Source organism: Hippocampus comes, unplaced genomic scaffold, assembly GCF_001891065.2.
Source record: "Hippocampus comes isolate QL1 unplaced genomic scaffold, H_comes_QL1_v1.1 scaffold182, whole genome shotgun sequence".
NCBI classification, from domain to species: domain Eukaryota; kingdom Metazoa; phylum Chordata; class Actinopteri; order Syngnathiformes; family Syngnathidae; genus Hippocampus; species Hippocampus comes.
Window position 1 is genome coordinate 246,388 of NW_017805335.1, and position 24,461 is coordinate 270,848.

General features: G+C 43.2%; 1 protein-coding gene across 1 annotated transcript; it reads left to right on the plus strand.

Annotated features, from left to right (window-relative positions):
- The first annotated feature begins 12,877 nt into the window (after window positions 1-12,877).
- Window positions 12,878-23,638, plus strand: LOC109516886 (uncharacterized). The gene is made up of 3 exons (XM_019871683.1): window positions 12,878-14,262; window positions 20,501-21,351; window positions 22,795-23,638. The coding sequence occupies exons 1-2, from the start codon at window positions 13,279-13,281 to the stop codon at window positions 21,326-21,328; spliced, it is 1,812 nt and encodes a 603-aa protein (XP_019727242.1). The 5' UTR covers window positions 12,878-13,278; the 3' UTR covers window positions 21,329-21,351; window positions 22,795-23,638.
- The last annotated feature ends 823 nt before the right edge of the window (window positions 23,639-24,461 follow it).

The following is a 24,461-nucleotide window of genomic DNA, read 5'->3' on the forward strand; positions in this document are numbered from 1 at the left end:
AATACGGGTAGAGGAAGTGAAGTAGAAGTGGTCTGACGCATATCATCATAGCATTCTGGGGAACAGAACAGCATGATTTCCGGTGCGAGGCTTGAAAGCGTGCAGCCTAATGGTCATAATGGACCGGTGGAATCAGCTGGGGTTCATTTGGCAACGATTCCAAAGAAATTAGCTAAAAAGAAAGCTGCGTGTTGAAAAGTCCGGCTGGGAAAGAAAGAAAAAAGTGAGGCTACAGGGGCTGCATGTAAAGATTAGCCGCACAACACTGCACCTGATTGTACTGTTTCATTTTAATAACAGTCAGCACTCTGGCTGGGCGTGTTAGAATGTCGTTAGCGCCAGCCGCTCCATTTCGACACACGGCGGCCCTCACCTCAAACTCGGCGTGCTGTTTGCACAGCACGTCGTTCATTGCAGTCAAAGGACGTTTGTTGTTTGTCTTGCACAAAAGGAGCTTGGGCTATTCCAGAATGGCTGTCTTTGTTTTTCCATCCACCTTGTCTGTCCATGAGATTGCTCTGCGCCTCAGTCTAATTTCGTATTCCGCGAGTGACTGAGTGAACGTGTGTGTGTGTGCGTACCTGTGACAGAATTGGAAATTGAGCCATGTAATAAGCGCCGTACGTTTCCCAGATAGGATTGCAGAAACTTCAACTTCCTCTAACTCAGCCGCTCTGCCAAAGAGGAGGAGGAGAAGTAGAAGAGCTGCTGTTACTCGGCACGTCTCCGCTTCCCGGGGAAGCGTTCGCACAACAGTATGCACTTGATTATCATAACACTCAATGATGAAGACGTGTGGGGCTTGGGTTTTCAGCCTCCCGCCCCCCCCTTTTTTTTTTTCAATTGAGGCCATCTCAGGGTTCTCTCTCTGTTTATCAAACCAGGACATAATACAAATATGGTCTGCAATAACTTACTTTCGTGACCCTCTTCATACTGTCCTTGATGTCCTTTGTGAACTGTGTTTCATTGTATGCACATTTTTTTTCTGTGTGTGTGTGTGTTCCTTTATTGTATCCAGTCACAGAAAATACAATATATTTACTTTTCATAAAGATTACTTTTCTAGTCTTTTTTTTAAAAATATATATATATTAATTTCAACTAGCCTAACATGCAAATGCTGGAGCCCGAATTCAAACCCCGAGCTTAGAACTGCGAGGCGGATGTGCTAACCACGAGTTCACCGTGCCGCTAATCAAGGCTCTCTCTCATTAATATGTTGGAACATTTCCGAGCGAATCAAGGCGATAATCGGACGGTCTGACCTGGATTTAGTCACTCAAATCCCCGCCCTGTCCCCCCCTCACCGCCCCTCCCACTGTCAAGCATTGTGAGGAAGCCATGAAAATAAACAGTCCATCTGAGTCACAAGCAATTCAAGTTTAGGTCATTTCTTTCCACTTCCTTCAGGGCCCACGCAGCAGTCGATTGCAAGCGCAGGAAATTAGGCAGCCAGAGACTTGCTTCTGTTTCTGGGATATTTAAATTAATCATTGCACTGCATTTATAAATCCAGTGTGAAGTTTAATCTGTCATTGACACGGCTTGGACTATGGAGAGATAATTTGGCCCGTAGCGTGTCTGAAAATGATCCCAGCGGCACATTTGAAAGGCTTTCGGCTGGTCCCAGCGCCCAATTATCCTCTAATGGTCATTATCTCTGTTTGTGCATTTTGTGAATACATTCTCGGCTTATGTTGGCCGTGAGGGAGCTTTCACTTCCGTCACGTCTCATTGTTTCGCCATGTACTTCTTCCTTTTGATTTTTTTCACCTAACAGTGAAGCCAAAAAAAAAGCTTAACTATCATGACGCGCTTGTTTTTATTTTTTTTAGTAAGCCGAAAGCCAACATGTGCTTTTGGGACTTGTTTGCAAATGTGCTTTCCGGTTGTGGCCTTCCGTAAACCAATATTTTTTTCAAGCATGTTTTTCTTGACCCCTGTATTTAAAAGAAAAAAAAAAGAACTTCAAAAACAAGCAAGCAACATTCTGTAAGAAATACACGCACAATGCCAAGATGTCAAACTCATCTCTATCATGGGCTACAACAGTTTCCCTGACTGAAAACCATGATTATAGTTGCACATGTTCAGAAATTTTAGATCCACACATTCATACCCATGGACAATTTAGTTTAACCGAGCATGCATGTTTTTGAAATGTGGGAAGAAGCCGTAGTAACTCAAGATAAAAAAATGCGAGCATAGGCAGAACATGCACACAAGACATGCTAACCACATGCTTCAAAGTTCTGTTGAGGACGTTTTAAAGATATAAAGTTAGAAGGTCTTTACGAGAAACAACGATAGATGCAAATACGACCTAATTCATAAATCAGATGCACCTAATTTGTAAATTAGACGAATTTCGTTTAGGTTATTGACAACGACTTGTTAAGAATTAATACGGCATTCTTATACCATTTCGTTTTCTAATACTTTTTCTTTTATTTCCAATGCGGCGCTAATACCACTTTTTGTAAAAATGAGACAAGCCTTGAAAAATAGACATCTTCACATCTGTATGCAATCATAGATAGCCCTTTTGAAAACCTTTTCATTGAGGTGAGTTCTCAAAGAGAGTCTGTTTTTTTGTGTCATAAAACACAGTTTCATTTACATGCACACAAATGCATTTAAATGATCATCCTTTTCTCTCCCGGTCCTGTAGTTGGCGCTAACTCCCATGACAAACTACAGAGTTTTTTGCACTGCCATGCCATCTGCTGGATTTGGTGGGTCACCGTCACACTGCCAACTCAATCAAGTAGCGGGCTAGAGCGGTCACATAACCCCAAATTGTACATAAGTCCGAACGCGCCATACTTTCACTAACCTATGCTAATCGGGTGGTAAATCCATAATTACAGTGGAAACAATTGTCTATAAATTCAAAATAATCAAATGAAAAACAGATCTGCAATGTCGCGTGACAAAATCAGATATCGCTGCAAAAACTAGTCCGTGCAAAAAACCAAAACAAAAATGTGATGTGTATTTTAATGACAAAACGCAGCACTCTATTTTTTTCACTTTTTAGTTATAAAAACACTCATTACATAAATAGAATCTAAAGATTTTTTTTGTCTCACTTTTTGCTTCAATTCAATGTGTTAGCATTAGCATTAAGCTACCACACTTAAAGGCTAGGCTATATGCTTTTTGTAAATCCACATGTACTTTGTTTTATGTTTAGTCTGACAGTAAACTTCAACTAGGAAGGGCAATGTGATCAAGATTCATGTCTCATCATATCTCTGCAATTTCGAAGCTAAGTTTGCTAACACAATTTTGCTAGCTTCCTGCTAATGATATGGTTTGAATGTTGTCTGCATATCCACCGGCCGATTGACCCCTCCCCGATTGACCCCCGCCCCCTGTACTCAACATTTAATGTTTTCTTCATTGGCCTTTGCACAAGCCAATGAGGTTTATGACGTTTTAGCCAAATCCAAACTTTGCCTCACACAACTAGCGGTTATTATTAAAACTAGAGAAAACTTGACTCTGCATTGTTGACTTGATAAGCAGTAGGAGAGAAGGAAGAGAGGCTGAACAAACCTCCACTGGGGCGTAATTATCATTCTCCATAATGAAGTGACTGCAGAGAACCTGCCCCGCATCCCCAGTAAGAGAACACTGATAAAGACGAGGCCTGCAGAGGATCCATTACCATCCCTGCCTGTGTAACCAGCTCACCTTCTTCACTTATGAATTCCTTACCTTCACAAAACAACATTTGTAATATCACGCTTCTCTGCAGGATCAAAAATGACATCCCGTGTGCTTGTTTGGCTGCGTACGCTACACACACGAAAACAGAGCTACGAGTGTGGGACAAACCGAGCAGGATTGTCACACTGCATCCCTGAGAGGATACAGTTGATTTTGGCGTACCGCGGCAATGTCAGAGCGGCTGTCAATACAGGCGCAAACAAGAAGTTCCATGTTTGATTTCCGAACCACAAAAAAAAGCAAACCAACCAGAGGGCGTTGTGTTCTAAAGCAGATTTTTATGGTACAGGGACCCTTTACAAGAGATTTTTTTTTCCAGGAACACCCTCATAATATTACCACCAGTAAAATACAGCTGCCTGAAACAAGGGAAGACAGTCTTATTTAATGAGCGAATTTGAAAGAAAATACCATTTTATTTTTGCGATAGTGCTTTGTATTCTGCAAAAATCATCTTTATTTTCTAAAACAGTGGTTCCTCAAACTTTTGAAGCCAAGTCCCACCAGAAATATTTTTGCTCTCCAATAGCATCGTAATGGCCAAGAGAGAGGCCAAGGTTTTCATCCTTAAAAAAAAAAAAAAAAAAAAGCACACTTTATGTAATTAAGTTAAATACAGTTGAACTGTACTTAGAAGAATGTCCCGGAGAAACAAATGTTAATTGTCTTCAATTCAGTGATTCTTTCGTGAAACACATGCTGTACTCATCATGCACACTGAGACTAGCTGCTGTAAAAAAAAAAAAAAATTATTATTGAAATAATTCCTTCCTTTGTTCTTGAAAAGGGAATTATTCCTAGTTCTGTATCAACACTTTTTATCCCGCTTTTAATTGTCCCAAAGCTAAGAGGAGGTAGAAATAAATGGTTATGATATTTGTTTTATTGCCACGCCAGCCCCCAAAGTACCCAGTAAGTATGCACTTTCTTTCAATGATACGACATGATAATGCAAATTATTTCATGGACGCCCGTGGGGGCACGGACCGTAGTTTTAGAACCGCTGTTGTAAAAGCAGCATGTTCTCTGCACTCCAATGCTTCAATGCTTCGACTTCTAAATTGACTTCTCTCACCAATTACAATTCCCTTCGGGCCCAATGACTGAAAATGACACAGTGGGGGAGTGATTTCAATTTCTTCCCTTTTCGCCCGGGCTCCTCCTACAATTATGAAGCGCGATTTACTCCTTATAGAAATGAACAGCAGGAAACTTCTTTTTTTGCTGCTGTTGTTTAGAAGCTGCCCAAGGTGAACTTGAACGCTTGAACTTCTGAACTCGTTGGGAAATGGTGAAATAAAATGAAGCCCCGTGGCCCATTAGATCAAATTGTACATCTATTCTGACACACCCAATGGAGATAATAGAGTTTAAATTGCATGTTAGCATTTTTAATCATTAATTAACTGCTTTCTGTGTAATATCGTCGAGCTGAAGGAAATTAAAGCGATGAAGGCACAGTCAGAATCTAAAGAGGCCAAGCAATATGTGCAATATGTGTTCTATTTCGTGACAAAACTCATCTCTGTTGTAAAATCATTTGTTTGTTCATGTATTGTGCACCATTCTGAACCGTAAAGGCAACATGAGAGGTGTCCTGGCTGGTCCACCATAATTGTTGACCGCTAAAGGAGGTAATCTGGGGTTGCCATGGTAGGCGAAGAGATGTCCTTCTCGAGTGGACCACCAGAATGATTTTGAAGCAGCTCATACATATTCTTAAAACTGAATTAGAAACTACAGAACGACTGTTTTTGTTTGTTTGTTTATTTTTTGTTTTTATAGGCTGTTGAAAACATTTTTGTGATTTTCATACTCATCGGCAGATGTATTTATGGGTTCAACAGATACGCGTTCCTCATTCAAATGTACGAGTTTAGGAATTGATTCTGCGGCTGTTCTGTCCCATTTGATGCTGCGGAGAAAATTTATCTGCACTGCATCAAATATGAGGTGCAGCAACTCGGTTTTGAATCATTTAAGTTGTCCTGGCTGGTCAAAAACAGGTTCCAAATAGGTAGTTGCGATGGCGATGTCAGAAACCATTCTCCTTTGCCAAAATAATTTTGAAGCAATTATTTCAAGTTCCATTTTCTTAGCCTTAAATTAAAAAAAGGAAGACTTCTTTGCTATATACACATTTTTGCAGTTTTCACACTTGGGTAGTGTACTACAGTGGATGCCCACATATTCATGGTTCAGCAAGCACCAATCCACCACTTCACTTTTTTTTTTTTTTTGCAATATTTAACGATTTGTTTTCATTTTGTGCCCATTTTTTCTTAATGCTTTTTGTGAACCCAGGGGTTTCATGAACCCATTTATGCACCCTATGACTTGATAACACGGTAAGCTGTCGACTGTAGTAACCGCTGTCCCTGAAAAGTTTAAAAAAATAAAAATTCTGCTATGCATAATTGTAGGCCAAGGGTCCACTGTATATGTTTTCATCGCTTGATTACATATCGTGATTAAGCACACTAAGTAGGGATTCAATGTATCTGTTGAAAATTCAGCCTGTGGCATTTTGGTGATCGGCCACATTGTTAACCATTTATGCACAGCGGCCTCAATTGACGCGGCATTGGCCAGAAGTGATTCATACGTGCCGCATCAAATATGAAGCGAGAACTATGAAGTCCCATTCAATATGAAGAACATTTTGTAACAATTTGATGTCATTCGCTCACGGCCCAATTTTTTAATTTTTTTTTCCCCACTTGTTCCTCATTTCTATGCAAATCCCAAATGTCAAGGCCGACGTCTCAATCGGTGCAGACGCACTTTCCCCAAAAAATTCTTTTTACAGGCATGTTGGGCGCTGACCTCCTGAGCACTTCCCAAATGTTCCTCAACAGCGACCCGGAGGAGGTGAGCTGTCCCTGCAGAGCAAACGTGAATGCTGCTTATTTATGTATTACTTTGCTTTTGTAGTCCCTCCACATCATTTCTCATCCTGCATGCTTAAAGGTGCTCTCCCCTCTGGCAAGCACAGCGACGGCAATCTGCTTGCAACTTGAAAGTCTTTCAAAACTCTGCTTCTTCTTCTTTTTTATTTTATTTTTTTAAACCTTCTTCCTCCACGCGCTCCTTCTCTCTCTTTTTGGTGTCCCCCACGTCTCTCGCTTTGCCTCTTTCCTCCTCTCTCCACGGAGTCCTTAGAGAGAACCTGACTGACGTGTTCAAGGATGAAAAGCACGGCGGGGTTGGGGCGGGGGCGGGGGTTCCCGAAAGCAAACAACACAAAAAATATACGAGGGGACAGCAAAGACACTTCTACAGTGTGTGAGGGGGTGTGTGTAACATCTTTGTGGTTGCAGCGCGCTTACAAACAGAACACCGACCCGAGGAGGATTATCAACAATGCCATACTGGACACTTGGGGGAAGACAGCATCTGTTCACTTCCATTTTTAATGCAGCAAAACAGAACTTTGTGCTGTCTGCAAAGTTTCAGCGGTGACTGTGCATGGACTAAAGTCGGCGGCGTTACCCACTGAGCCATCCAGCCGCCTCCTTCTTGCAATAAATTTTACTTCAGTACACAACAACTGGCCAACATCAGCTTCAACTCTTCTGCTCACCCAAATCCAATCTTCAAACCAATCCGCTGGATCATAATACAGTGAAACTCCTCTATCACGAAATCACGTTTGCAGCAAGACATTTTTCACAACAGGGGGTTTTTCACTGTAGCAAATTTGATCTCAGATGTAAACACACACACACAAAGAAAAAAAAAGGGAAAGAAATTGCGAAATTTACGATCAGCATTCACTTTCACTGACATCAATTTCTTGGATAATGTCTTTTATTTTGCTTCCTCCGTCTTTCATTTTGATGACTTTTACCCTCTCTTCCAGCGTCAGAGCTCTTCTTGTCTTAGCTGCTTGACATCCAAAGGTCCGTTTTGTAGCCATTTTAGCAATGCAACGTTCTTGCTGCGTCTGAAACTAACAATAACAAATACTTCCTGGACTACTGCGCATGTGTAAACCAGTGTGGTGGTTGCTGTTGCCGTTTCCGAACGAAGCAGTAGAGGTCGCTGTTGGATTGGACTTCGTTGTAGTGAATCTCGTCGGGAGACAAGAGCAGAGAAAAAGATTTCGTATAACGCAACAGGTTTTTTTTTCGTTGTATGGGGGGCAGGAAAGTGGGAATAGTGTTAATGCATGAAGATTTTTTTCACACTAGGGGGTATTTTCGCCTATGTAGGTTTCGTTGTAGAGGAGTTTCACTGTAATTAACCCAACCTTGGGTAAAAGTAGTCTAATCTGCTCAAAATGCACAGCTGCTTGGTAAGCGGGTCGAGAAAAGTGTTGGGACGGTGCCTCTGCATTGGGTGAGGTCGTGATCGGACTAAATGGTGAGCTCCCACTAAAGGGAGACCACGGTCCTCAGCCTCCCTGGTAAGTTCTACTGTAGGTTTCTGAATAGACTATTCAGGGGTTGTATCTCAGGAAGACGTACCTCAGATTCAGGAGGAGCAATGTGGTTTTCGTCCTGGCCCTGGAACGGTAGACCAGATCGACACCAGGGTTTTACAGTAGGATTCTGCCGTCAGTCAAATGGATTTCATCTTCATGAATCTGCGATTTTCTGGCATTATTCTGTTTTTGTTTCGAGTAAGTTTTGGTTTTGTTTCCTCATATGCTTTTGTCTTCCTCTTTTGGTTTTGGGTCCACCTGCTGTCATACGGGTCCCTTTTGTCAATCAATCAGCTCCCTTAACTTCCAGGTGTTCCTTGTGGTCTCGTCAGTTTGCTTGTATTTCATTTCCTGGGCTCTGTCAGTCTTTGTCGGATCGTTGTGTTACTGTCATGGTTTTTTGTTTCTGTTGCTGTCATGTTGTTTTTTTTTTTTTTTTTTTTTTAACTCTCATGAGTTTCTTTCTTTATTTGCTTTATTGGAGTTTTTCAGAACTTTGCGTTTTTTCCAGTGTAACCCTGCAAATGTTTTTTTGTCAATGCATTTTGTTCAGTCCACCCTGCTCCTCCTGCCTGCCTGCTTTTTTTTTGTTCCTCTACCATCACGCGCACATGACATTTTCGACTCTCGCTGTAGCAATTCATCGATGAGTATGAAGCGTTTGGGATGAGAATCAGCACCTCCAAATTGGAGGTCGGCATCTTCAGTCATAAAAAGGATAGAGTGCCATCCCTCCCCCGAGTATAGTTCTTGTTGTTTGCTTTCGGTGGATTGCACAGCATCTGTAGTCATACGGGCTGTGTTTCCGTCTGCCGTGGTGAAGAAGGAGCTGAGCCCAAAAGCAAAGGTCTGGATTTACCCACCCTCACCTAAGGTCATGAGCTATGAGCTGTGACGAAGAAAATCACGACCAAAATGGGTTTCTGTTGCAGGGCATTCGGGCCCTCTCTTTGAGATGGGCTCAGCAGACTCATCCAGGAGGGGCTCTGAGTCGAGCCATTGGTGAGAGAAGCTGGATGAGGTGGCTCGGGCATCTGATTAGCCTCCTGGATGTCTCCCTGATGAGGTGTCGTGGGCACGTCCCACCGGGAGGAGGCCTCAATGATGAACCACGGCACTCCAGAGGGAGTATTTCTCTCGGCAGGATCCTCGGAATCCCCCCTGAAGGGTGGACCATGTGGCTGGGTACAGGGAAGTGTGTGCTTCCCTGCTCATAGGTGGGGAATTGGAGCTCCAAGTTGTCAAGGTAACAGTATTGTCATGTATAGCTTTCCAAGTTGGGCCATAAATGAGTCTGCCCCGTGATTTCGTCCATCAAACAAGAGGCTGCACTGACTTGCCTTGAGCATGAGGGAGGGGAAAAAAAATGTCTTTGAAGCCGTGCTTGCGAGCTCATTAAAAGTTTTACGGTGCATCAACGTAGACTATCTCATATCTGTGTGGTTTTGCGCTCTGGAAGAGAAATGTAATTTTCCTGTTCTGCAGCTTCATAAAAGGTCAATGCCGTGCCATTTTTTTTCAAATACAAAATGCCACTGATCTATTTGTGTTATCACAACATAGTCATGTCAAAATTCTCTTTGACGTCACTGGTGCAAGTTCTCCAAGGTGTTCACAGTGTAACTAAAAGGCATTTTGCACGCCAAATGTAGTCAGGCCAGCTACCTTTGCCCTTCAAAGGCGAGCTTTTGCGAGGTTTTTGCCAGTGTCCTTGTCTGTCTTTCTCTCTCACCCTCTCTCTCTCTCGCTGCTCACAGGAAGTCGAGGAAAAATCTCTCTCTCTGCAGTGGTGGTTCAGTTGAGCCAACACACTTGCATGGCGGCTCTCATGCTACGCTGCCTCGAGGAGGAAGTGGGCAAGATGGCAAGGCTCCAGTGTTCCTCCTACTCTTGCTCGGAACTGAAAGGTACATTACGGCGACAACAGGTTGGGCTTTGGACAAGTTTGCAAGGTGAGATGACCTCTTTTGGGGGATGCTTATTTGATAGTGACTTAAAGCACTTTATTTCCATTTTTGAATGAAAAACAATGAATCACTTGAAAATTACAGTCGCCAAAAATGATCCCAATTTACACACCACGGTTAAAACAAAAAACAATAATACGCATGCCATGCCAGTAGCTTGTGACATTCATGACTAGTGAGGCACCGAGACCTCTGGGGTCACATATAAAAATACGAATCCAAAATGGATGATTAGCCCATATTAAAAAAAGGAGAAGAAATGAATTTGTGCAGATTGCTCCAGTCCAACTTGGCTGTAGCAGAAGCTTTAAATTACATCAGATTCTAAATGTAGGCTGAAATCTGATTATACCAAAAAAAAAAAAAATCCAACATCCAAATTTATGCACTAGAAGAGGCACAGACAAGATAAACGCTTCAAAATGAAGAGAATAAGTTGCTGGGAATGCTCCTCCAAAAGTTTCTTCGCTCGAGGTGAAAATATGCATTTAGACACCCGTTGTCAACTATTTGCGTGTTCGCACTCGAAAACTCGGGATAACCGAAAGAAAAATCATTTTCAGTTTTCAGTTGAAAGCTGTGTTGTGTCAGCCCCAGTCACAGACATCGGCTGCATTAACATAAAGGGCGGGAGGCCACCTGAGCAGCGAGGCTGCTCAGCCAACCTGAAATGGACTGCAAGTGAGACAGCTACCTATATTATTCCCATGATTGTGTCTTTCGCCGCCGTGTTATTTATGGACCACATCCAAGGGGCCGTCTGATTGGAGGAAAATAGAGCCTTTTAGGAGACATAAATTCAAGGTCTTAAAAGGGGCAATAAATAGAGAGTGCTGTGCCGAAGTCTTTGGCCATCACAAGCTTTGCCGTTTTATTTGACGAATACAATTAGCAGTATTGTCCCAAAAAAAAAAAAAAAGAAAAACAGAGGGCATGATGCCTCTCACAAAAAGTCAGCTCCTGCGTGAGTGCCCTTACTATGAGGTTTGTGTCAGTTCATGTTTGGGGGCTGTGGCTCTCCTTTCCCACTTGTAAGTCCTTTAAAATTCTATACACCGGATTGCATCATACTAAGAGTTGCATGTCATCTCTTGTCTCTCTCATCCTCCGCCCTTACTATGAGGTTTATGTCAGTTCATGTTTAGGGGCTGCAGCTCTCCTTTCCCACTTGTAAGTCCTGTAAAATTCCATCCATCCATTCCTTTTCTATACACCGGGTTGCATCATATTAAAGAGTTGCATGTCATCTCTTGTCTCTCTCATCCTCATTTGAACCTGTTCTCAATATGATGCATTGCCATTAAAAACTGCAACCAAAAGCACAATCATAAAATATTTTTACTTCACGATTGATGGAAATTGCGCATTACTATAGTTGGCAGGGCGTAACTTTTAAGACAGCTCCTGTCTTGGATCTCATTCGATTCTGCAGACATCCCTAATATTGTGTGGCCAGCGCGTGTATTACTTTTGCATGAGACCGAGGCCTGAACTTCTGCTTGCTGTGACATTGTTGTGCGCTTGAACCTGTCGCTGTGCAAAAGCAGAGCATATAGGACATGTATTTATCGTCGGCTTTTTCATTCACTGAAGAGCATCCTCATAATTACACAGAGGCAGACTTGGTGCACACTCTGCATGCGCCAGTATGCCGTGCGGAGCAAGAAAGCTCCACCGGATTAAGAGAAGCCGCTCTATTACTCTTTATTGTTTTTTTTTTTTTTTATCCAGACTAGCGGTCATTATTGGCGGACGGCAGTCTGTCGACATGTAGGCGGGAATCTTCTTAGCTGGCAGATTATATAGTACCCCTCCCGAGTCTCAATCCTCCTCCCCTTCACGTATCTTGTACATGTCACAGGATGTAGGCATATCAACAGGGCATTGGCAGAGGGACACGTTGGAGAGCTGACTCGCAGAATGAAAGGCGCTTTGAATTGCTCGTTGCTGAGAGACAGCAAAACTGTCAGGCGTGTGCTGTTGTCTGTCTTTTCATGGGAGAGGGAAGGACCCGAGCAGCCGCATGAATAGCGAGGAGGCTACCTGGGAGGCATCTCCAGGCTTGTCAGAGACAAGAAATCTCATCCACGCTGCCAAGAATTACAACTCGAGCGACGAGGAAAGCCGAAAATAGCAGTTGTCTCTGCATAATTGCAACAAATGCAAGTTGCAAAAAACAAGTGGGGTGTACAGTAAAAACGTGACACTTTTTTACTGTTCTTTGCCGTTGGGCGGCTTAGCGTTTCTGACAAATTCCTGATCTTGTAGATTGCAATTATTTGCCCCCTTTCCACCTCCTGCATCCCTCCCCTAAAACCCCCTCGGATAGCCAAAGCAGCATTTAATTGTGGAGGGCTGAGCCGGGGGTAAGGAGTAATCAGATGAGGACGCAGGCAGGAGGAATCACGTGGGCACACATACTGGCTAACCAGGGATTAATAACACTGGCATCTTGATTGGAGTTCAGCCGGAGCGGGAGGGAAGGATGGAGCCTGGAGTGGCGGGATGACGAAAAGCGCAGGAAAAAAAGGGAGACGAACGGGACAGTTAGAATGACAGGAGACGATCAAGGACTGACAGCGGAGAGAGAGAGAAACATGGAGAGATGAGGGCAGTGAGTTAGAATCGTGAGAGGGAGTGGGAGGAAGAAAGAGTGGGAATTGGAGGCAGTGCAGTGCGCTGCAGAGCAAAGGGGGGGAGGCGAGAGAGAAAGAGAGAGAGAGAGAGAGAGAGAGAGAGAGAGAGAGAGAGAGAGAGCTGTGGAGATGAGCTGTAGAGACGAAAAGCCTCTGCTGTTGAGAGCCAGTGAGACGCTGGAGGGCTGCAAGAGGAGACGCAGGTCCAAAAGAGAGGTTGAGGGGCTTCAGAGACAGGAGCGGGGTGGTAAAAGGTAGAAAAAAGGAGACAGGGCGATAACATCAGAAACGGGAAACGAGGCTCGGGTGGTTTGAGAATGAGCTGCAAGTGGGAGCAAATCGGATAAAAGTTGGAGAGAAAACGGCAGGAGTGGGAAGCGAAGACAGATCGGGGAGATACTGCCGAAGTTGATGTCAAAAGTGGGAGGAGATTTATGGCAAAAGAGAAGGAAGCTCTCGCTATCTCAGGAGTCCGTCCCCCCCGTGCTTCTCGTGGACATCACCCGTCAGCATGTTCTCTGACAGCAGAGCTCCGGTGGCCAAGGAGCACAGAGCCTTCAAGCCTCACGCCCCTCACTTCATCCCGTGGCTACGCAACAGCCTCAAGTCCCAGCAAAGCGTTGACCTGGGGCTCAACGGGCCCTACAAATCCAATCCCGAGCTCCACGACAACCTGGCCCCTCTGGAGAGAACCAAAGGGATCGGGATTTTCTCCATCCCAGGGAAGAACAAGACGAAGAAGAGCGAGCTGCGTTGCAACGGCGTCGGAATGGCCAGGATGCTGCCCGTGGTGCTGAGGGGCCACCACATCTTGGGAAAACAGAAGGAAGGCAGTCCCGCCAAGTCCAAGCAGTCTTCGGAGGTGGAACTCGATCCCATTAGCCTCGGCGGCGCTCCCACGCCTGGCTCCCCGGTCACAAAATACGGGCCTCTTGTGGGAAGTCCCCCGGTTCCTACTTCCGCTCTTCTAACTGAAGGTTCAGACTCTAAGGTTGGCGTCTGCATGGAGGAAAGCAGGGAAGATGTTTGGGACTACACCGGCCATGTTATTCATCAGAGAGACCTGCAGTCATCTGTGTGGCTCAGCTCAAACCCTCAGGGATCATCGAAAGATGGACAGCGTGGCTTCAGATCTAGTTTCAGCTACATCAGCAGGAACTGTCAGAGCCAAAGGGACCTGAGCGCGCTCAGAGAACCACCTGCGGAGGGCTCCGGTGCCCCGCTCAATGGAGTCATCTTTTCCACCGAGGTTCCTCACAAAGGTCTGGGCTTTACCACCACTCTGCGAGGTCCAGGGAAACACGGCAAGCGCATTCCAGCGTTGGGCGCGAGCCAGGCCAGGTGGCTCCGGCACAAACCAAAGAGTCAGGAGGACTCACAGAGGACGGGGACGGAGTGCAATCGAAAAATGGTTCGGAACCAGCTCAAACGGGTGGTGGATAACCTGGAGCAGGTTCTGACTGCACTGAGGGATGTTCAACAGGAAATGAAAGAGGTAAAGATATTTTGAATCGATTCTGCAGAACTGGTTCGGGGGTTGACTCGAGGGGTAATTCCTGTGTGGAGTTTGCATGTTCACCTCGTGCTGCTGTGGCTTTTCTCCAGGTACTCCTTCCTCCCGCATGCCACAAATGTACAACAATGTCACTTTATGAAATGGAATATAAAGAATTAAATAGTTTGTGCATCATCGTGAATCCATTGAGGTTCCTTCTGGTGTGCATGACTTAGACACTGGGGGGGTCAGGATAATACAGTCAGGCACACAAACATAACTACTGTGACTCGGTGAGTTGCAGTAATAGTAATCATTTTTTCTTAGAGGATAAAGAATATATGCGAGTATTTTTTTTGTCGGTCTATATGTATTGCTGCCCCTTTCATGTTGAAATATCACTCGTTTGAAATGATATAAGTCAACCAAGCTAATGCTATTCATTAGCCTCTCTATGTCATTTGCTATTATGTGTTAGCATTAAGCTAATGGGCCGTAAGTAAAGTGAAAAAAAGCGGCTAAATGACAATTATTGTCTTGAGAAACTTCTAAGTCGGGTCACTCGTATCTCAGGGCGCCACTGCACAAGTAAATTGAGTTACAGGTTTGTTCACAGAACGAACAAGTTAAAGTCGTAAGTCAAGGCAACACTCATAGAAAAAAAGGGTGCTTTATTGCGGCACGCAATGCTGAACTTTCCCCTCCGTAAAGTTGTTCATCGTTATCGTTTGAATGTGGTTATGCTACCTGTCGTGTCGAATGTGTGACTTTTTAATTAACTGTCATGTTAAATTGGCATTGCATGTTGTTTATGTAACTGTGAACAGTGAACAGTTTCATTGGATCTCTTTCTCCATTTTGAAAGAGTTTCCATTAACTTGAGCCACTGTTAATACCACAACAATCATGGCTGACAGCATCTCCATGTTGATGTCCGCCATCTACTGGTGAGTGGTCTTACTACAACTTATAAAAATGCATTTGTGCAGAATGTGCTGCCCCGGTGACAAGCCAGTGGACCCTTAAAAGTACACATTTATTTGTACTTTTTAAAAAAATTATATTTATTTACCATTATGCCCATTCAACACCGCTGCACTGAAAAAAAAAGTCTACTCTTAAATATTCAAATGATATACATTAGTTTAACACATTCTAATCATGCGTGACACATTAAGTAAATCCAACTGAACCAAAGGATTTTTTTTTTTTTTTTTAGAACATGTACGTCTTTAGACATTAATATGACTTTGCATTCGCAAACCGAACGCCTTCAGCAGAATTAAATATGCATTAGAGAGTCAGCATTTGGGCTGGGTGCATCCAACACGGTCTGCAAATTATTCCCGCAACTCCGCTCTTGCTCCCACTCCCATCTCTCATCTCCAATATGTGCGGTGTTTGCTCTCAAGTCATGCATAGTTGTTTTAGTTTTTTTTCCTTTATGGGAGTGAATGAGACGAGAGTCACGCCTCATTTACCGCATGCGTTCACGGGCTTCCAGAGATGATGCGCTGTGACATTAGGCGAAGCATCCACCTGCTTCTGTGTTCTTCCTCCTCCTGCGCCGTCCCTTCCCTCTAAACTTTTCTTTCTCCCGGACAGATGCTGTTCGAGGCTCAGCTGGACCGCTTTTCCCCCATCCATTTATTGCCGTGGCCCTCACGTTGCACATTATCCGCATTTCATCCGCAAGCTCGGGCATTAACCTCATCATCCGGGGTCAGGGGGGAACGGTTAGCGTGTGCTTGTGTTGATATATCACTGATGAAAGAACATATCGCCTCGACAGGAGGTTGGCAACCAAGCTGACGCTTCTGTGACAAAAAAATTAATAAATCCCCAATTTTCACAAAGGAGTCAACACATCAAAGACAGACAAGGCACAGAAGACTTTTTGTCGCATTTCTGTTTTTCAAAGGGCCTGTTCTGTCATTCTGTTGCATGAACCCGGTCCCTCGGTTTGATTTAGGAACCAATTACTGGTGGAATTCTAATGATCCTGCTGCTGCTTTTAAGTTCAATCCATTTGACAGCCGCTACCAACAGTAGAGCAAAAGTTGAAAGACAATGTTTTGCTATGCCGTTTAACGGATTACTGTCTTCTCATTAGCATAACAGTCATGTAGACTGACAAGAGTTAATGGAAATGATAATTCTGTACCTTGCACCAAATTTAAATGGTTTGAAAATGTGTGTGTGTGTGTGTGTGTACAAAGCCGCTGATTTGTTTGCATTATTCCTGCAATCTGCCCAACAGGTGTGGCGTCACATAAGTCACTAAATTGATTATTATTATTTAGGCCACAATTGTTCGGTAGAATTTGGGGAATTTGTCATAGTGAACGCTGAGCACATTTGACAATAAAGTTGTATTCAATTCAATTAAGCGACTGCAATTTAAAGTGTTTCGTAAATTAACAACGCTAATTGAAGTGGATAAAGTACCTTTCATATTTATTCATAGTTCCTTTGGCAAATGGAAAATAAAATATAAAAGAAATAATTTCTTAATTTATCATAAATCCTGTCTTGTTTATTGCCACACAGATGCATTTTTTACTTGTGTTTGCTAAGAACATGGGACGATGACCTTAAAAAAATAATCGCATAATAAATCACAATATTGAGGGGGAAAAAAATTCACCAATTTTTTCCAAAGTCGTTCATCCAGACTTCATATCGTGGCTCTGATTCTTCGGCGAGCGACGTGAGGGCAGTTTTTATGTACATTCGTTAAGACGTGCAGCTTGCTTTCAGACGCACGCAGACATTTTCGGGAAAAAAGGCAGATAAAATATTTACGGTGGGCGAGAGAGAGAGAGAGAGAGAGAGAGAGAGAGAGAGAGAGAGAGAGAGAGAGAGAGAGAGAGAGATGCACAACAATTCGTGTACATGGAATTAGGAAGTCCATTTCCCATAATGTGTCATTTACCGGTAAGCTGATTCTACGTAACGAACAAACTTGCTGCAATATTGACCATGTTGGTATCATTGAGACCACATCATTCGTCGTCACTCGTGCAAACTGAAGCCCAAATAGTTAGCATCTGCTTTGCCGCTCTGTGACGATATGAACGTCTCTCAGCATTAATCGGCACCACTTGAAGAACCGTGATTGTTTATAATCAACACACTTGGGAGCAGCAGCAGCAGTAAATCAGGGTCCTGAGCTCTTTTATCTCTGGTGATTCCTGACATTATAACAAGCTGCGAGTCCAACGCCACACACACACACACAAACACTCACTCTGCACTTCAAAGTAAAACCAAAAGCCTCCGCCGCAAAGCTAGATGATGGGAGGGGAAAAAAACAGGTCATCCTCTGACATCAGCAAGGATGTTTTTTTTTTTTTTACAACATACAAAAAAAAAAAAACAATAATAATTCTGTTCCAGCTCAGGACTTATCTGCGCACAGGTGGAGGGAAAGGTCAAACATTTTCCCCAGAGTAATTTTCTCCAATCCTCGCAACTGTCATTATTTTATTCCGTGTGAGTGTATGTGTGCCAAACAAAAACACCAGCTCCAGGACTGTCTTATTATATAAATATCCACCGTCCCATTTGCGATCATTATCTTACTCACCGTCAGTTCCTGGATTTTACATCAGTGCTTCCCAACCTTTATTGAGACAAAGCACGTCTTTTACATCCGAAGGCTCTCACGTAAACACCACCAAGCAAAAATGTCACAACAATATCTATGCTGAAATAACGATGCTCTCGTCTCAATTTAATCCCGAATTGAGTTAGCCATGACCGACTGTGTTGTATGAATGGCAACAGGTGCGCGTGCAGGTTAATTCCACCTTCTGCCAGCAGGTGAAAGAGCATTCAGTTTTGTCTGTCAATACAGTGAGTGGTACCTCAACTTCCGAACGTCTCTTAACTCATTCAGTCCCAGACAATTCTGGACCAAGTCTGAAAAGACTTTTAAAAACGTCTTTGGGAGTAAATGAGTAAATTTTCAAGTTACAAAACGTCTCAACAGGAAAATATTGTCCCTTGTTACAAAAGAAATTTCAAGATACGAAAGGTCAAAATAAAGTGTGGCGTGCTGCTCGCAACTCCGAGTTTCCTGAGCGCAACGTACTTATAGCTGCTCTGCCATTGGCTATTACCGAACATCATCCCGGCATCCCATTGGCTAAGAGGGACTTCAACCAAATCTGTTTATGTGTGTAGATAGATAAATAGGTAGAAATGTGTGATACAGTGTCCTCGTCATTCACCACTCACCAGTCCGGTGATCGCTCACTATGCTGATATGACATCGGAATAAATAGACGAACAAACACGTCCTATTTGACACAAATAGATAATCATTTTCAGACCAATGAAGTTAAATTGAAGAGTTTGTGAGGGCACAGCGGTTGGGAATCATTGACTTAGTGCGTGAAAGTATTGCCTGTACAGGAGAAACTGACTGGAATTAGAATTTGATTAGGGCTAGAATCTAAACAAATTAACTTCACATGACAGTAATCTTATGTGCTTTCTTCATCAAGAGATTAAAAAAAAAGCAATGTTAATTGTACAGAGAAACCTTCAAGCATAAATTCTGTACCGGGAAGAAAAAGAAAAACAGCATCATCAATTTTCATCATGTGCATTAACGTTCTCCTTCATGTAAAAAAAAAACAAACAAACAAAAAAAAAAAAACATCAAACTTCCAACAATTTAATGTTCTGTGGCTTTATCTGTTTATGGATTCGCCTTTTTGTGTTGACATTTCAAGTGTCACGACTGGAGGGGAAAAAAATATTTTGATGTCAACCCTTGTACATTAAGTTTGGTAAACACACTAATGTTGCGTATACCGACTTTAACACAACTTTTCTGCGCTCCACCAATAAAACACTGTTGCGTGGAGCTGGACATATGACTCAAAGAAAGTGATGTACTAAATTAGGAAATAGAAATGCATTCATTTATTAACCCATTTACCATCATGCATTTGTTTAACTTATATAATGAAACAGGAACATCCAGTATGGAATCTGATGACAAGAAAATATTCACTGCTTCTCATCAATGTAATTGTCTCTAAATAAGCAATAGTCAGTGTTTCAAGTGTGCCAAATAACAGCCGCACATTTTGGGCTTTGGGAGGATATTTTTCACCCCACAGGTTGCGTTTATGATTGAAACCTAATAATTAAAACCCTGCACTTAACATTCTTATCCGATGAAACCATGGTCGGATCATCCAAAAGCACATTATCTACTTAATAGCATGGATGAGCTGTGCTTAGCTGATAATTATGTGTTAGATGAAGAACATGTACGGTTCTGAAATTTGGATGTTCGGCTCCTTATTAGAGAATGTAACGAAACATCAAACGGTTCGAAAATGTACATTTAAAGGTTTAGAGAAAGTCAAATAAAGTTCACCTGAAAAGGTTCTAGCGCACTTTACGTTTGTCCTGACATTTTAACGGAAAGCCGAATATCTCGGGCTTTCACGAATCGGTGGCGATTCGAAACAGAATTCAAGCGGGTATGGAAAAACCATCACTGAATCGTAATTTTTGGACTCGATCAGAACAACATATTGTTACAGTCAGACTAGAATGTAATAGGACGTTCATGACGCTGAGTACATCGGTATGTGGGGAGTGCGCATGCTAAGTTTTAGCTAACATGGCGGCTAGTTAGCCAGTTAATGAGCATCAAATAAAATGCCAAGGGTCTATGAAGCCCACCTCGGCATTCCATCGGTGCGTGTCCACCTCCGTCCTTGCTCACTCCATCCCGCACGGCAACAACCGAAGGAGGTTAGCCCCAGACAGAAGTTTCCCCAGTTAGCCAGCGAGCTAGAAACCATGTAACGATCTGCACTAAACTTCTTATCACAAGTCACTTGCTATGGTGACCCCTGACAGGGGAAAGTTGTTTTTTCGTGTTAGAAAATGTCAGTAATAAAATGAATATTATTTTTAACCAAAGCTATACTCTTAACCAGATAACTCATTTCTTGGTAGCTTTAACTCATCAGTATGGATTGTTTTTACTCCTTGTTGGACCAAAATCTTGACCCAGTGTGTTGTTTCAAAACCTCAACCCAGTGCATTACATTTTGGTCCCGACGCTGGTTGAGCGATTTCACCCAATTGAAGTTACTTTTGAACAAGCAGATAATGGATGGTTGGACGAACGTCAGGCTTTGTAAAGTGCTTTTGGCACCGTATGATGTAGATAACGTATTATTTAACACTGTGTGGTGTTGTCCAGGTAGTTCATCAGATCGACTATCTGACCTCCTGCATCGACCTGGATGAAGAAGAACAGCACCAGTCAGCAGGAGGCGAGAGCTGCTCCTCTTCTGGCTCTAATGAAGTGACGGTGATCAGCGCCCATCCGAGGCCCTCGGTGTCAATAGATCACCGGGGGGCCACTTTCACTCTGAGGAGAGACCATCCCATTCGGAGGGAATCGCCTCCAGTTGACTTGCCATGCCAACTGAGCACAGAGTTGACCAGAACTATTCGGTTCGGAAGTTCTCCCCGACGCGGAGGGCTACTAACGTTGGTCAACAATCCCGATTCTTCAACTCTGCCGCCCCCCACGTTGTCCCCTCAAAGAAGCCTCCCCGTCCGGCCGCCCACCCCCGGACTCTCCCCGCTGACAGTCAACCTTCCCAAGTCTCCTCCATCATCCCCAGGAGCCTCATCCTCCGTCATGATCAGCCCCATCTCCCCCGTGTCCCCAAAATGTCATCCGACCGCCGTGCTCGGCCCATCTGTCATCATCGAGCCGCCGCGAAACGACCACCCGGCGACCGTGCGCTTCTGTCCGTCCGCGACATCTCGACACCCATCTGCCAGCTGCCCACCCACAGACCCGGAGACGCCGGTCCACGCGGATAGAGAGAGGCGAGCGTCATCGGCGGGGCCGCCTCTGGCGGGGGCCGTCAAACCGCCATCTGGGCAAGGCCGCAGGGGCCGCAAGCCTCCGCCTTACCCTCACAACAGACTCTCAGACTGCGCAAAAACAACGCAGGATCCCCGCAAAGCTCCTCCGTACCCTGAGAAAAGAAGACTGCTCTCAACCACGGTGTGAGACTGCGGCCCCTCCAACAGCAAGTAAGTCCATTTTATTTATGTAGCACTTTTCACAGAGAGGATTTGGAAAGTGCTTCACCTAGGCTGTGTTGGTAATCACTCCCTTACCCACTATACAATGGTAGCTGGATTTGTGAGAAATCTCAAATACTCATATCTCAAATCAATTACCCCAATGAAATGAAATGCCATGAATCTGTTCCAGCTCCCCCACATTGTGCTCCTTCTGTTGTGTGTGCTTTGTCCACCAAAGTTTAATACCGTAGACACACGCACAGAACGAAGAGTTTCACAACCGACTAAGTAAGCTACAATATTAGAGATATTAGTCGTATTTCACAGACGATAAATTATACTTACCTGTATTTTTATATCTGCCTACTTGTGTTGCTTCACCGGTTGTGTTCAAACATCCATTGCCCCGTGACAATTTTACTGTAATATTAAAACAAATACTCGACAATATTACACGGTATAAAAACTTCCCTGGCAAGTAATTAAACCGTTTTTGCAACACTTTTTGTCACTTTTGCTCAACTTAATCGTTTCACAATTTTCTTTCCTTTTCTGCCACGCTTGAAAAGGAATGAACGATGGTCACGAGAAATTTTAATACATGCCATGATGCATTGTGCTCACACAAATTATTTTTCATTTTTGTTGTGTTCAACCAAACAATAACATCATTTCCGAAAGTCCTCTAAACCAGGACACAAATATACAATTAAAAAATGTACAACATGCATCTCAACAACATTAAACACATTAGTCATGGCCGGACACCGCTTTGCCTTCTAAAGAGGAATTTAGGAGTAATTGGCGGAAATCGAATTGGATGTACCTCACATTTTCGACACTTTCCTCAGACTGTTGTAATTACTCGTCAACAGTAACCGTTTCCTGCCACTCAATGAAATCCTCAAATATAACAGCAGGGGGGACAATAATTTAAATAAATGAGGACTCTTTTGCAAATAAGATACATTGTCATTTTTACCATCATGCAGAAAGGTACATTATTTTAATATTACCATAAACTTAGAATCACGATAGTTACATTTTTTTTTACAATTATTATACTTTACAATAGAATGAAACAAAAGATCAAAACCTGTTTTTGTGACACAAGTAAATTTGGCAGAGACAAGGGATGGAGACTGTTGACATTGGTCTACAGTCCCTTAGCCAATCGGGATGCAGAACCCAATGCACTGTTTAAAAAAAAAAAAAATCTGTGAAATAGCGAAGCCGTGAAAGGTGAACCGCGTTATAGTGAGGGTTCACTGCCATAGTTTATGCTAATGACAATTAGCATACAATAGATGTTCGGGTTCTAAAAACAATACTGTGAGGTGGTCGAATGATGATTTTTTTGAGAGAGTTGAAGAAGAGAAAATTGCAATAGTCAAGACCAGAGGAGACGAAGGCATGAATGATCATTTCGAGATCATTTCTACCCAACAGGAGAGTTTCAAGGCCGGGCCACAATGAGATGAGACAGACCAGGTTTCCAAGGTGACAGAACGTAGACTTGGGGTGAGTAAGGAAAGAACAGCTTGTCTACAAATCTCCCTGGTACTTAGACTCAACACACACACAGCCCATCATAACATCTGTCCGGGTTAATGTTCTGGTAACAAGAGCCCCTGTGCAGATGCTCGCTTTGTACCCACAGATTGCACTTTTTGGGCTTGATGATCCCAAATTGTGGCCGCCAAATTGTACGTTCACTCGAGCAGATTGACGGGCTTTTTTTTTTTTTGGCGCTAGTCGTTTGACGCTTGATGTACTATGATTGTGGCACAGGGTGTAAAAGCTGATGATTTTCAGAATTTTAGAGAGCACCGTGAGTGCAAAAAGTTTCAAGTGCTGGAATTGGAAGTGTCAGGGGAAAAGGCAAATAATGCGAGTTACACAAAATAAATCTGTTAATTTGATGATTTTGGGGCAAGCCAGCAAATGCAGAAAAGGCATGTTTTGTTTGATTTAACTCATCCTGATTGCGTGGGAATTAGATGTATGTGTCCATCCTGCGTAACGCTGACAGCACACCTTGAAAACTGATCTGGGCACAAGGTATGCCGAAATGACACAGACAAAATGAAATGTAGTGTTGAAATGACTCATTCTCGTAACTGGCTCCAAGTCGGCACTTGGATTATTCAGAAGCTCCAAAAATGCATTGCTGAATAGACGATATGTCGCAATATATACACTGTATATATATTTTTTGGCACTTCAACAAATGTTTACATGTACACAAGTGGACAACAACTATCTCCTGTCATCTCTCGTTTTGCCTGTGCCTCCTCCCCGCCACAAAAACGGCAGCCATCCGTAAGCAGCGGTGCCAGTTTGCACTACAGTACTTTTTAAATACAGTTACGAAATACTTACGAAATTTCTGAACTAGAAAATTGTATAAGACGCGTTTTCCATGTAAATGCCCTAATTCTCAACTCAACTCAACTGTATTTATAGAGCACTTTCAAACAGCCATCGCTGCATACAAAGTGCTGTACATGGAGCAATTTAACATATACAACAAACAGTAAAGCAAATCGGTAATAAAAACAGTAGAAAGCACCGAACAGCAAAACCAAGAACAATCTAAGTCATGCTGAGTCAAATGCCAAAGAATACAAGTACACCAAACAGCAAAACCAAGAACAAATCTACCGGTAAGTCATGCTGAGTCAAATGCCAAAGAATACAAGCAGAATACAGTAAAGAATATAAATGATGGTGATTTAAATTTTAACCGCATCCTCATCGTTTTTTTCCCCTCTTTAGTTTATGTTCTTTCTCAGAAGTGGTTTTTGCCTGGCATTTTGGAACAAACTGATCCGAGGACGTTTGCTTTTATCGGCTTTTAACAATCCTTCTAAAATGTTCAAGGCAAACATCAGCATAATGAGCGATCACGCGACTGGTGAACACTTTTTCTGGTTGATTCACATTTACGTAAAACTATCACCTCATGGCCCAAGGGGCGAATGACGAGGACGCTGCATCGACACATATCTATCTATCTGCATACATGGACACATAGGGCAAAAGTCCATCTTAGCCAATGGAATGCCAGCATGATGCTCGGTAAGAGCCAATGGCAGAGCAGCTATAAGAATGTT